The 14,719-nt window shown below is 47.3% G+C and overlaps 1 protein-coding gene across 1 annotated transcript in view; it reads left to right on the forward strand.

Moving 5' to 3' along the window:
* The window catches only part of OBSCN (obscurin, cytoskeletal calmodulin and titin-interacting RhoGEF), a 184,528-nt gene that overhangs the window by 44,256 nt on the left and 125,553 nt on the right, over nt 1-14,719 (forward strand). The window contains exons 21-32 of the mRNA XM_078378257.1: nt 936-1,202; nt 3,929-4,195; nt 5,817-5,929; nt 7,273-7,426; nt 7,581-7,742; nt 7,940-8,044; nt 9,129-9,395; nt 10,042-10,311; nt 10,548-10,814; nt 12,083-12,352; nt 13,165-13,431; nt 14,332-14,601. Of these exons, the coding sequence (XP_078234383.1) occupies nt 936-1,202; nt 3,929-4,195; nt 5,817-5,929; nt 7,273-7,426; nt 7,581-7,742; nt 7,940-8,044; nt 9,129-9,395; nt 10,042-10,311; nt 10,548-10,814; nt 12,083-12,352; nt 13,165-13,431; nt 14,332-14,601 (2,679 nt within the window). The remainder of the gene's footprint in view (nt 1-935; nt 1,203-3,928; nt 4,196-5,816; nt 5,930-7,272; nt 7,427-7,580; nt 7,743-7,939; nt 8,045-9,128; nt 9,396-10,041; nt 10,312-10,547; nt 10,815-12,082; nt 12,353-13,164; nt 13,432-14,331; nt 14,602-14,719) is intronic.

Below are 14,719 nucleotides of genomic sequence, written 5' to 3' on the forward strand. Positions count from 1 at the left end.
CCTCCCACCTCCTGCCAGGAGAGGCGAGCAAATTCCATGCTGTGGAGCCATTGGTAGAAATGCGCCGTCCACATCCACTGCAGATCAGTGAGTGGACTGTCTGGCCCCATCAGGCTGGACCCTCATGAATGCCATCTGTGCAGGGATATTCGTATACGAATACCCCTGTCTCTAGCATGAGTTCGGGTCCAATTCATAGGGGGGAAAATGAGAGCTGAGTTGAGGCTCTGGTGTGATGTAAGTCCAACTTGATGGCAAGTCCCTCAACATGAGTTCCCTTCCCTGTTAGTTTGACTTACTACGTTAGGCGGCAGGATTCCAGCCGTGACGTCAGTGACCCTTCTCGGAAGAAGCGGATGCACTAGTAAAATTCCGAACGCTTACCGCTTTCAGTTGTAAATGGTGGTGGGAAATGGAAGCCATCGTTAAAGTTCAAGTTCTTCCACGTGTGAAGAGCTCCTTCTGTGTAGTAAATTGGCACATCAGAAGGAGGGGTATAGCTCCCCTTTCCCCCTAGTGTGCCCGATTCCTTCGTGCAGGAAGGTCTTCCTGTGTGGGAGGACGCAAAAAAGGCAAGGCCCTCCCTCTCTACAATCTGAAGTGGTGTCCTTCAAAGGAGAAGACGTCCAAGAGCTGAATCGACTTCCAGAGGTAGAGGTGCGTCCATCAGGCAGGTGTAACGCTAAATCACATGGCAAGTGAAGGACCTTCCGTGTGGCCACTAGCCTCCTCGTGTAATGTTCTAGTGCTTTGATAAAGTTATCCCCCCCCACCCTTATCTTTAAAATGTAACGTCTCTCGTTTTGGAGGTTGTATGTCACCGTCGCATGGCGTGCCGTCATCTGCATAAAAACGTTTGATAGATGTGTCTCATCAGGGTCATTTTCTGGAGGCCCTCACCGTTGCCTTTGTGTGTCTTTGTGGGTGGTGTGCAGAGGCGCCAGCGGTCTTCGTGAAGAAGCTGGAGCCCAAAACAGTGGAGGAGAAGGAGACCGTCCGGCTAGAGGTAGAGCTGTCCAAGCCGACCGCAGAAGTGAAATGGGCGAAGAACGGCAGCATCCTCCATCCGGACGCGAACGTGGAGATCAAGGCCGAGGGAACCAAGCACAGCCTGGTGATTCGGAGCGCTGCCTGCGGGGACCGTGGCTTCTACGCCTGCGAGACCCTCCATGACAAGACCCAGGCCAAATTAACCGTGGAAAGTAAGTCAGGACAAGCTGTGTGACCTTCCTAAGGGGCTAGGATTTTGGAAAGCAAAGCTGGCCCCTCGAAAGGCATTTATGTGACACTGGGACACCAAGAAGGGGAAACCATAGCTTTGTGACCGGGCAGAGAGCTGTTATACAAAAGCTCCTGGGTTTAAGGCCAGTCTGTCTTACAGGGTAGCACACCCTTCTAGCTGAAATCGTGTTATATTTGTAGATCTCAGCAGACCTCGGAGACCAAGTAATGAGCCTGTTTCAGTATCTAGAAGATAAAAACGAAAAACGAAGCAGGCCTTGTTTGCAAAGCATAAGAAGTTCATAGAGCTTTTGCCGTGACAGCCAATCAATTTCAGCACTTAAGAATTCCTTCTTTGGATTATCTTTTCCATGTATAAGATGCCCCTATATATAAGACGCCCCCCCTACTTTTCTAACCCAAAATTAAGAAATCTAAGTGGGGCTCAGCAAGTGTAGGGGGAAAGGGATCAAAGCTATCCTGCAACTGCACAATCGTTTTGATCCCTTATACAGCTACAAGATTGCTTTCATTCTTTCCCGCCTCCCTTTGTTAAGCCCCATGGGACTTAACAAGCAGAGGGGAAAGCAGGGATCAAAGCAATCCTGCAGTGCTTTGATCCCTGCTTTCTTTTTGTTAAGGATTAGCAAGTGGAGGGCTCCCATTCAATTAGATCTGATCTTCCCATGCAATGACTGACTTACAGGGTTTGGTGCAACCCAGCTTCTACCAGGAACAAAGTCTCCTCTACTCTGAAGGCAGCTCCATCGTTCTGGGGGAAGGCGGTCACAGAACTGCTTAACTCCACAGAAACAAAGGCGGCCGCAACAACACAACAGCATAGTGTCATCAAATTTATTCTGATCTCCGTGGCCCTTCCCAGGATTTTCTAGGTATAGAGGACTCCAAAGTAGATCACCATTCCCTCGCTGTAAGGGTGCACCGGAGCTGCGCCGCTTGCCCAAGGCTACACAGGCTGGTGTTTCTCCCAAAAGGCCCAGGGGAGGAATTGAACTTCAAACCCAATGAGCTCTGTAGCCAACATGGACCTTATCCCCCCCCATTTCCAGAGTGGCTGTACGGACTGGGTGTACAGGACAAGAAGTGCTTTCACCCTAGTCTCCAGCTGTATGGCAGGATCAGCTCCTCCTTGTGCAATCCTTGTCTGCACCGAGTTGGTCTTTCTGCTAATCCCTTCCTGCGCAGCTCTTCCCTAAAATAACCCCAGTATGCTTACAAGCACATTCCTCCCTCTGGAGCGGTGGAATCTCCACCAACCCAGCCCAAAGGTCATCCCTGTGACAGGTACGCCGGGGTTTTGAGAATCTCCTTACTGCTTAGAGAGCGAAATATCAGAAAAGGGGTCTTGAGGAACAGCTGAGCCTTTAGCCAAAGGCGAAGGCAGCCTTAAAAGAGAGGACCTCGTGAAAGATGGCAACCGAAGAACAAACCGGTCACTTGCTCATTGAGCGGATAGGTTTCCGGTGGGTCTTTCCAAATGTAAACATAAATAACTGAGGAGTATATTTCTGTGTCGGTTTCACATTTGACATGACGTCAATCTGTCCTTGGGTGTTATACCTGTGCAATGCCCATGTTTGCAAATTTTTACAAATTTTGTCGATTTTTGTTATTTCTGCTTTTGGTTGTCCTTAAAGCCATACAGTTGCTTATGTGCTGTCAAGTCTATCCAGTAGTTAATTTTGCCTTCTTAATGTAAGGGAGACTAGCTCAATAAGGGAACAGAACAGAAGGCGTCCATGCTCCAATTTTAGTTTAAACACAAATAACCATAAGAACAAAGGGCATTCATTTGTCCAGCCGTCCATCCAGTTTTGTTTGTTGTTGTTTAGTCATTTAGTCGTGTCCGACTCTTCGTGGCCCCATGGACCAGAGCACACCAGGCCCTCCTGCCTTCCACTGTCTCCCAGAGTTGGGTCAAATTCATGTTGGTCGCTTCGATGACCCTGTCCAACCATCTCGTCCTCTCTTGTCTCCTTCTCCTCTTGCCTTCACCCTTTCCCAACATCAGGGTCTTTTCCAGGGAGTCTTCTCTTCTCATGAGATGGCCAAAGTACTGGAGCCTCCGCTTCAGGATCTGTCCTTCCAGTGAGCACTCAGGGTTGATTTCCTTCAGAATGGTTAGGTTTGTTCTCCTTGCAGTCCAGGGGATTCTCAAGAGCCTCCTCCAGCACCACAATTCAGTTCTTCGGCGGTCAGCCTTCTTTATGGTTCAGCTCTCATTTCCATACATCAATACTGGAAAAACCATAGCTTTGACTATGTAGACTTTACCTTTACCATGACTGGACTAAAGGTCAAGGGGAACCTTTATCTTTGCAGATAATTCCCTCAGATATGCCTTGCTTACATGACAGAAAGATGGTCCTGTAGTTTTTTCCTGTTGTTGTTTTTTAAATGCAAGTGCTAAGAAGGTTGAGGTGCTTATAACCTGAAAGCCCATTGAGTCTAGGATTCTGTGTCTATGAGCGGCCACCTGAATGCCTGTGGATATTCACGAGCAGGGCTCAGGGAAACAGCCACCTTGGCTCCGGGTACTCATCCTGCTAATTACATCCAGGGTGTATTTTCCCAACGGGAGCTGGACTGTTCCATTTCCCCCTCCAATGGAAGAAGGGCCACCACGAGGGTTCCCTTGGGGATCTAGACTCGGCTAATTCTTTGCAAACTTTGCTTGGCCCCATAGTGCGACCCATCAAGGTGGTAAAAGGCCTGGAGCCGATGGAAGTCCACGAAAAGGAGTCTGTCACCTTTGAGGTCGAACTGTCCCATGAGGACGTGGAAGCCACCTGGATGAAGGACGGCGTCAGGCTGAAACCAAAGGACAACTGCATCATCCGCGCCCAGGGGAAGAAGCATTCCCTGACTCTGGCCGCTCTTGCGATTGAGGACTCAGGCCTTGTTGCTTTCAAGGCAGAAGGCATTCACATAACAGGAAGGCTTAACGTCAAAGGTAAGCCATCCCCTACCTTCCGATGCCCGGTTTCTATTATGAGTATCTTTGTAGAAGCATCCAGTTGGTGGATAGGTAGGTTTCTAGCTGGAAGAAGTATGTACTACTGTTCCATCCATGCAAGGATGTTGACCGCAAGACGGTGGTCTTCAGCCTTGGGCCTCCAGATGTTCTTGGACTAAAACTCCCAAAAGCCTTCACCACCACCTCTGCTGGCCAGGATTTCTGGGAGTTGAAGTCCAAGAACATCTGGAGGCCCAAGGTTGGAGACCACTGCTGGCGCAAGAGATCTCATCCAGATGTTGAGGACACTGCGTGCAGTTGAAGGAAGGGATATGGCTGGTCTTGTCTCCCATTGTCACAGCGTGCAAAGCCAAGCCAGACACTTTAGGACACAGTGCCTCTGGGTTCCCCAGAAAATCTGGGTTCTGGATCATGGGTTGCAGATCATGGTCTTATGCATCCAAGCCCTCTTCCCTTTCAGATGATTGCTCTATGTGTGAAGGGAGCAAGACAGGTGGGGATTGGGGTTTCCTGCTACCTTTCCCTTCAAGTATCCTGAATCTCTGACAAGGGGCTTTAAGTATGTACTTGTGCTTGTAGAACTTTAGTCAAAGGCGAATGAATGCAACCTTAAAAGAGAGACCAGAACAGAACTTCTCTCCCGCATTACCTGCTGGTTTGCTGGTTTGCTGGTGGGCAAATGTATTTCATGGTTGCTAGGCATATATGGTGTGGTGGGGACATGGTGGCGCTGTGGGTTAAACCGCAGAAGCCTCTGTGCTGCAAGGTTGGAAGACCAGCCGTTGTAAGATCAAATCCACGTGACAGAGTGAGCCCCCGGTCGCTTGTCCCAGCTCCTGCCAACCTAGCAGTTCGAAAGCATGTAAAAAGGCGAATCGATAAATAGGTACCACGTCAGTGGGATGGTCATGGCGTTCCATGTCTAGTCGCGCTGGCCACGTGACCATAGAAACTATCTTCGGAGAAACACTGGCTCTACGGCTTGGAGACGGGGATGAGTACCGCTCCCTAGAGTCGGACACGACTGGACTCAATGTCAAGGGGAAACCTTTACCTTTACCTAGGCATACATGGCAGGCTGCTTCTCTTTTCCTTACTCTGAATCGGAAGCGTATTAGCAACACAACCAATTGCCAAGAAGGGGAAGTTAACATATAAAATATCATAACTGCAATGCCTCTGGCTCATTTGTCTCGTTGGGTCCAGACTGGAGGGGGGCGTTCGTATTTTCATTGGTAGGTCTGTCTATGAAAAAAAAAGAGACCTGGTTATCAGTAATATTCCAGCCGTACAGCTCCTAAGTGTCTGTGTTGGAACTCCCAGACCCTTGGGAACCGCAGGCTTCCAGGGGTCAGCAGTCCTAATGGTGTGGGAGCCATGCTTTTTTAGGGTAACGGTAAAGACGTGAGGCTTTCTTGCACCCTCCATGGCTGTGCTTTAATATCAGTGATGAAGTCTCCAGGTTTATAATATAAAAGTGACATTTCACAGCGTGTCTATGTGCGTGAGATACACTTGCTGAATAATATCTGTGTCACAAACACGGGGGGTCCTTTTCTTAACCTTTTCTCCCCTTTCCTCTCTTTTTTTCTGGCAGAAAGCCCAGTGAAAATAGTCAAACCTTTGGTAGACACCAAAGTTCAGCACAAGGACAAAGTCACCTTGGAGTGTGAACTTTCCAGGCCAAACGCAGATGTAAAGTGGCGTAAGGTACTGACTTTGATGTGTCGGGTGGTGATTCCTCCCCAGGGAAGGGGGTCTGGCATGATTTCGCGCTCCATAGAAAGCTCCAGTGATCCTTAGAGTGATGCCCCATGTCTCCGTTGCCTGAGATGAACCCAGGAAGCAGGGCAGCTAAAGTCGGGCAGTGAATCAATAAACGCAGGATGGCTCAAGGTGTGCGGAGCGTGAACTAGTGTACGGCTTTATGGTTCAGGGTTATGAAGCATATCGGAGTTTTTCTGTAACATGGCTAGAAGGAATCTTGTGATTTAGAGATCAGCATGAAATGGAAAGCCACAAACTTTCATGAATCCCCTCCCCGAAAAACGAACTGGTTTGTGGTTCGTTTTTTGGGGTTGGGCCAGATTCGTTCCCCTCCCCCCCCAGTTCATAGTTCAGTTCCTCCCCATCTCTACTTATGAGGCCTTAAAGGTTAACCAGCTTTACATAGCAGAAGTCTTCATGGATGTTAACTTACTTCTTGAAATGTAAATGGGTGAAGTCAACAAATACCTAAACCAAATAATATTTGTTCATCCACATTCTGCAAGAGTATTTGACAGTTTATTCATTCATTTATTTTATTTGACTTATAAGCCGCCCAGAGACTATTGGGTAGTGTGAGTGGTATATAAGAATAATTCATTAATTAATTAAATAGTTTCACTGCAGCAGACTGACACAGCTGTCCTGTTGGAAAGGTATGTATGAAGTGGTAATTAAATATATATTCAATTAGTTTGCTCTGTCTGGTTACCTCTTCTTGACTGAGGACTCCCAAGTGGCAAATTTAACTGGCACTCTTGTGAAACTTGGTTGAATTAGAACCAAACAGGGGAAACTGCAGGAAGGAGATCTCATATTCTAGAGGTCTTCTGCTATAGAAGATGTGCAGGTTTCTGTTTCTGAACGACAAGTTGCATAATTCTTCAGATGAAGCGTAGCTCCTAGAGGAATTCTGGCAGTTCAAAAGACCCCGTTTGGCACTCTAATTTTGGCTGCGGAAATTCCATAACAGCAAGAAAGTAAAATTAAACTGCTCCCCTCTGAACTGTATGAAGCATTTTCTCTCCTGCTTTCTCCCGAGACATTTACACGGGCAGTGAGTTTCTAAATTTTACGTTGTATTTCTGGACAAATACTTCAGAGAGTCAATTACCATTGCATTGGAGGGCTAGCTATAGAACTTCATTCTACCCCGTTTGAAGAGAACTCGGTGGGCCATGAACAAAACAGAGGTATTGCCTTTAAGACAAGAGAACCCGGCTGATTTTACAGAATCTTCCAAAAAATTAAGACAATCGACACCGACTTTGGTTTCTTCTTTCTAGGATGGCATCGAGCTACGGCCCAATAAAAAAATTGGAATCGTAGCTCGTGGGACGAAGAGAAGCCTCAACATTCACAAATGTGAATATGAGGATCAAGGAAAATACATGTGTGATGCCATTGATGACAAGAGTTTAGCCACTTTGGAGGTCCACGGTAAGATTCCCCTTCTCCTCTTGCCTTCACGCTTGCTCAGCATCAGGGTCTTTTCCAGGGAGCCTTCTCTTCTCACGAGATGGCCAAAGTTGTCTTCATAGCTGAAATTAAAAACAAGAGGCCAGCAAAGTTGTGTCTTTTGTGATTCCCTTAGCCCGAGACATCAAGATTGTGAAGCCCCTGGAAGATGTGGAAGTGTGTGAAAAAGAGAGTGCATCCTTCATGTGTGAGATTTCGCATGACGAGGTTGAAACCCAGTGGTTCAGTGACGACCGCAAAATCAGAGCTGGAGAAAACATCAAGCTGCGTCAAGATGGTAAGGAGCTGAGTGGGGGGCTGGTGGCCATGCAGTTTGCTGCGAACAGGAAGTTAGGAAGCAAGTGGAGACTAAAGGGGGTTACTCAGAATGTGCTCTTTTCTTCTTTTCTTCTCTTCTTCTTCTTCTTCTTCTTCTTCTTCTTCTTCTTCTTCTTCTTCTTCTTCTTCTTCTTCTTCTTCTTCTTCTTCTTCTAGGAAAGAGCTATGCTCTGGTCTACAAGAGTGTGGAAGTCCAAGATTCTGCAGAGATCAAATTTGTCGCGGAAAAGGCAGAATCCAGAGCACACCTTAAAGTGAAAGGTAAGCAGGTGAACGCGGTGGTCAGTCTGCCTCATTCGTTTTTCTTTGAGGATATCTCAAACTTGACAATTCCATAAAATTCAGAACAGGAAGCGCCTGTTTGATCCCTCAGTGTCCACACCGCTGATCTCAGATCTTGTTTCCTGGAGTGTAACATATAAATGCTGAGAGATTGACTTGTGAGCTGTGAAATTTTGTCACTCACGAATTTGCTAGATGGCAATACACGAGATGGTTAGCTTGCCCTTAGAAGCTGATCGCCATAGAAGCAGAGTGGCAGAGGTCCTCAGAGGTTTGTACCTGTGCGTTGGGATTTCCCAAGGGAGCTGTTTATCTCTTCAGATGACCGATCACAAAGCAAGCCAGTCTGCACATACAGAGTGCGGAAAAGACACATCTTTGAACAAAAACAGATGTCTTTTACCAGTTTAGACAGCTCCACTTTTAAACATGAAGCTGCCCATACCGTGTAGTGTTTTGAACTGAAGAGAAATCACTTTGGATCCTGTTTTTATTATTTGGGGAGGTCTGAGAACCATGGAGGAGACGATAAATGTTATGGGGCAAGAATCCCAGATTTTTAGCCAAAAGTAACTGTCTCCTGGCTGTAGACCTGCCTCAGCTCCACATAAACTCCACAGTACGGGCAAAGATCACGAGATAACCCATTCTTAACAACAGAGCTCCTGTATACTTGGGGGACTTGAAACATTGTTGTACAAGTTCCATAAAAGGCACTCCAGTTATCCGTTGGCTTGTTGAGCAAGTAGAATGATCAAACGGATATTCGAATGTATTCGAATCTTCAAGAGAATGTGTGAAAGAAAACACCTTGAACTCCATAAAGCACCCTATGAATGCAAACGGTTGTATTTTGACCTTCTCCTCCTTCTTTTTCTGCTTCTCTGGATAGCTGACTGGTTTAGGTGAAGGTTGGGAGTTCGATTCCCCGCAGGGCCTCCTGGAGAGGGGCTGGACTTGATGATCCAGAGAGGATAAACCTCCAGGTCTGCAGTTTTTAATTATTCTCTTTCTCCTTCTCCTCCTCCTCTTCCTCCTCTTCTTTGCTTCCACTCTCCTTTAGAACTGCCCGTAAAGTTTACAAAACCTCTCCGGGTAAAGATTGCGATGGAGAAGCATCGGGGCGTTCTGGAATGCCAGGTTTCTCGTGCCAACGCAGAAGTCACGTGGTACAAGGACAACAAGAAGATCCATCCGAGCGAGAAGTATGAGATAGTGAGCGAAGGCGTCTACCGGAAACTCATCATCAAGGAGACAGAGTTTGAGGACGAAGGCGTTTACACCTGCGATGCCGTCGATGAGAAGAGCAGTGCTCAGTTCTACGTGGAAGGTGATACCTGTTTTCTTGGTTGGAGCCCCTGAAGGAGAGTGGGCGTGTGGTTGATCTCGATGTTGTGGGAGGAAAATTCAGGTGCTCAAGAGGCACACGGATCCTCACATCCAAATACTATACAGTATGTGAAATTAGTCAGACGATGGATGGATGGATGGATGGATGGATGGATGGATGGATGGATGGATGGATGGATGGATGGATGGATGGATGGATGGATGGATGGATGGATGGATGGATGGATGGATGGATGGATGGATGGATGGATGGATGGATGGATGGATGGATGGATGGATGGATGGATGGATGGATGGATGGATGGATGGATGGATGGATGGATGGATGGATGGATGGATGGATTTTTAAATGTATCCTTGCATTTTTAAGACCTGTAAAGGATCCCTGTAAAGTTAATGACTTATAGGGTGGAGAAAGCTCTAAGTCAAAGGTAGCGGAAGAGTTTGGTCTAGAAATATACTGTGTAAACGCAGGACCAAAAGCGGAGGGAGGCAGAGGGCGCAGCGGTTGGGTGCTTGTGATACTTCACTAGTCCAGAACCACAAAGGGGAGCATTTGTGACTAGAAGGCAAGGATGGGTGAATAATAACATTCTCTTGGGCGAATTCCAATGTTCCCCATTTAGAACAAGCCATCCATATCGTGAAGGAGCTGAGAGACGTGGAGGTGACCGAGCCAGAGGAAGCCAGGTTCGAGTGTGAAATCTCCATCCAGTCCGTGAAGCCCCCCAAGTGGTCTCTTCGCGGAGAGCTGCTGCAGGCCAGCAAGGACGTCTTGATCGAGCAAGAGGGGAGAACTCACCACCTGGTCCTGAGGAAGACGGACATAGACATGACAGGAACCATTCAGTTCGCGATTGGCAAAGCAAAGTCCTCAGCAAACCTGGTCGTCAAAGGTCAGTTCAGCGGTTTCTCTCTCTCTGAAGCTCTACTTTTCAGGCCTTCTTGACGGGTCCCCTTCTCGTCCCGGTACGCTCTTCTCCTTTTTGCCTTTATCTGTCTGAAAGGCTATTGCTCATGAGGCAAGGGGAATTATTATTAGACATTCCTTTGGAATTTGGCAGGGCTCAGGGCCTAATATGCTCCTTCTGTCTTCTCTGACTCTCCTTCCTCCTCAACCATCTTTTTCCAGATCTTCAAGTGACCATCACCCGGCCGCTAGAAGACAAGATTGCCCAGGAAACCCATTCCGTCCTCCTCTCCTGTGACTTCAAGCCTTCTCCCAAGGTTGTAGAATGGTACAAAGACCACACCCTCATCGAGCCCTCGGAGAGGTTTAAGCCCAAGAGGGAGAAATATACAGCCGAGCTCAAGATTATCAAGCTGAACGTTGGCGATTCCGGTATTTACAAGTGCAAAGCTGGAAGTGCAGAGACCAAAGCCATCTTGACCGTTTTAGGTCTGTAAACATTTCTCTCTCTCTCTCTCTCTCTCTCTCTCTCTCTGTGTGTGTGTGTGTGTGTGTGTGTTGGCCAGGTTGTGTTGTGTCACTTGTCCAAGCTCCTGCCAACCTAGCCGTTCAAAAGCATGTAACAATGTGAGTAGATAAATAGATACCACCATGGTGGGAAGGTAACGGTGTTCCGTGTCTAAGTCGCACTGGCCATGGAAACAGTCTACGGACAAACGCTGACTCTGCGGCTTGGAAACGGGGATGAGCACTGCACCCTAGAGTCAGACACGACTGGACTCAATGTCAAGGGGAACCTTTACCTTTACCTCACCCCTGTGACATATGGAAAAACATCACACAGTGGACCCTCGACTTACAGATGACTCGACTTACAGACTTTTCAAGTTACAGACTTCTCTGGCTGCAAAATTTAGTTTCGACTTGCAGCCAGAGAATCGACCTACAGACCGGGGAAAAAAACCCAAAATGGAACAAAAATAGAATAAAAACTGCCGGTTATGGGATTAATCGGTTTTCAATGCATTGTAGTTCAATGAAGATTCGACCTACAGACTTTTCGACTTGCAGCCACCATCCCAATACGGATTAATTCCGTAAGTAGAGGGTCCACTGTACCTCTGGTGTCTTAGCCAAAACAATTCCACCTCAGTACAGTATTGCTGAGACCTGTGATGGTTGCTGGAAGGGACACATAATGAGTTAGAGCCTTTCTCAAGGGACTAGAGTGTTAGCTTTCAGGTTTTCTCTCAAGTAAGGGCGGGGGAGAGAAAACCCATCTTTTAGGGCAGCTGAAGAGGAGAACGATTGAACTCTGAAATGTTGAGAGGATCCTTCTACTTGGGGCATTCACTTCTCTGAAAAAGTGCTTGGACCTGCAGAAGGCTACAGTTTATTTATTTACTAACTTATTTATTTGAAGACAGGAGGGCCTGGTGTGCTCTGATCCATGGGGTCACAAAGAGTTGGACACGACTGAACGACTAAACAAACAAAACAACTTATTTATTTAAATTTTTATCCTGCCCTAGTGGCTAGGATCCTCTGGGTGACACAATGGGACACCGTAGATATAAATAAAACTTAGTAATTCAATAATAAAACTTAACAATAAGCATCAAATTAAAACCATGAACAAAAAGAAAACCAACCCCCGTACAAAAATTAGACCCCAGAATGGCACCATATTGAAGCACTTGATGTGTTCTTCTTACTGCTACAGAACCTCATTTTTCTGCTTTCATCCCCCGCCCTAGAGCGCAAAGTGGAGATAACCAAGCATCTGCAGGATCTGGAAATTGAGGAGGAGAGCTGCGCCGTTTTCTCTTGCGAGCTGGCGGAGGAATGTGACGACGTGGATTGGTTCCTCAACGACACACATCTTTTCTCGAACAACTTTAATGAGGTCAAAAGTCTGGGCAAGACTCACAGCCTGACCCTCAAACACGTCACACCAGAAGACTCTGGGACGGTGACGGTGAAAGTTCTGAAGAAGGTCTCGGAGAGTGCTCGGCTCAAGGTGAAGGGTGAGTGTCTTTCCCTCGCTGGATGATGTTCTCAACCTCCGTTTGCAGTTTAGGTGCCCATTTGCTTTTACTTCTTTTTGGTAATTTCCTTCTTGTTCATATATTCCTCCCTCCCTCCCTTCCTCCCTTCCTCCCATCCACCCATCCATCCATCCATCCACCTGCCCGCCTGCCCGCCTGCCTGGAGCTACTTGTCTTTGTCCTCCACTCTTCCTCAGTAGCATGTTGGACCCCTTCCGACCCGAGGGTCCCATCTTTCAATGTCATATCTTTTAGCCTTTTGTTTCTGTCCATGGAGTTTTCTTGGCAAAGATACCAGAGTGGCTTTCCAGTTCTTGCTCCAGGTGGATTGTGTTTAGTCAGAACTCTCCACTATGATCTGTCTGTCTTGGGTGTCCCTGCATGGCACAGCCCATAGTTTCTCTGAATGACTCAAGCCCCTTTGCCATGACAAGGCAGCAATCTGTGAAGGGGATCAGAGTATGTACTGAAGCTCAAATCTTTCATTACAGGTTGCTTTACAATCACTAGGCAGAACCCATCCTTCTAAGGTCTCAATAGCTACACACACACATGTGTTTTTTTTCATAGCTGTAAGGACTAGGAACCTTTTAAGATGACTACAACGTGTTAGTTTTTGAGCATGCCTATTTCAATGTCAAATACTCAGTTTTGGCCTTGAGTGGTAATTCTGAAGCCGGGATGAGGATGTTTCTCTCAGGCTTGGTTGTTAATGAATTGGCATGGCTTCCTCTTTGAGCAGTTAAGGGAAGTTGGGTCTAACGGTACTGTTCTCTTGCTTCACCCTTCAGAGAAGCCCGCCGTCTTCATGAAGTCCCTGGATGATGTTGTCGGAGAGGAACGGAGCACCCTCACTCTGGAATGCGAGGTCTCAAAGCCGAAGGTCAAACCCATCTGGAAAAAGGAAGGAGTGGAGCTCACCCCGGGAGACAAGTATGAGATGCTGCAGGCTGGAAAGACCCTGGGTCTCATCATCCACGACCTCAGCAAGGATGACGCTGGCTTGTATACGTGTGATCTCGGCACAGAGGTTGCCAAGTCTAAAGTCAGTGTGCAAGGTAGGGGAGGTGGCACTCTGTGAAATTGAGAATTGTGAAGTTAGTGAATGGTAGACACACTGCCACCCCATTCTCCCAGGCACCTGCCTTATCCCAGACCATAATATGCTACTGGCTGATGGTCAGGTTCCAAAAGATCTCCTGTATGGAGAATTAGTGCAGGGAAATTGCCCCAGAGGGAGACCACAGCTGCGATACAAGGAGATCTGCAAGCAGGATCTGAAGGCCTTAGGAATGGACCTCAACAGATGGGAAACCTTGACCTCTGAGCATTTAGCCTGGAGGCAGGCAGTGCATCACGGCCTCTCCCAATTTGAGGAGACCCTTGTCCAGCAGGCCGAGGCAGTCCCAAAAGCAGCAAAATCAGGGAGCTGGACAGGGGACAGACTGTATTTGTCTTCAGTGTGGAAGGGATTGTCACTCCAGAATTGGCCTACTCAGCCACACTAGACGTTGTTCCAAGTCCTCTATTCAGAGCACATGACCCTAGTCTCTCGAGACTGCAGGATGCCTAATCTAAATATACTACTGAAGGAAGGCATAAGCCAATGTACCTTAAAATAACATCCAAACAAGCAAAGTATGGGAGGTGAGAGAAGCTCCTTCTGTGACAAACACTCATATTTAGCCCTGTAGGAATCCCCTCTTGGAATGAAAGGTTATCTCTAGCATTTCCAGTATTTCTGCCCCCACAAACACAGAGACGGTTTCCATTTGTGAATCTTGAATGGTCTTTGAGTTTCTCCAGTGGCCATGCTGGGTGGAGATGATGGGGGGCGTTGTCGTCCAAGACATCTGGGCGAACCCATCTTGCAGAAGGCTGCTTAGCCCTGTTCATGCAAGATCGTGTATGTCAATCTGAAGGCCACAAGCAATCGTTCTGATTATTTTTCCCCCTAGAACTGAATATCGGCATCACTAAACGGCTGAAGAACACGGAAGTCCTCGAAGGCGAGAGCTGTAGCTTTGAATGCGTCCTCTCGCACGAAAGCGTGGACGATTGCCGCTGGCTAATCAATGGGCTCGAAGTGGGCCAAGAGGAACGGTTCAGAGCCTTCAACAAAGGGAGGAAATACTGCCTTAATATCAAGAAAGCCCTGCCTTCGGACGCTGGGGAAGTAGTTTTCTCTGTCCGTGACTTGAACTCGAAGGCTTCTCTAGTTGTGAAAGGTAAGGAGAAGAGTTGTATGGCCATGGTAAAGCTGTGTTGAGATCCCCCTCACTACAACTTTGAAATACAACCACATACTGTATATTAGGATTGGGCAATCGTATAAATATGTAGCCA

Source organism: Pogona vitticeps, chromosome 6, assembly GCF_051106095.1.
Source record: "Pogona vitticeps strain Pit_001003342236 chromosome 6, PviZW2.1, whole genome shotgun sequence".
Classification (NCBI taxonomy): domain Eukaryota; kingdom Metazoa; phylum Chordata; class Lepidosauria; order Squamata; family Agamidae; genus Pogona; species Pogona vitticeps.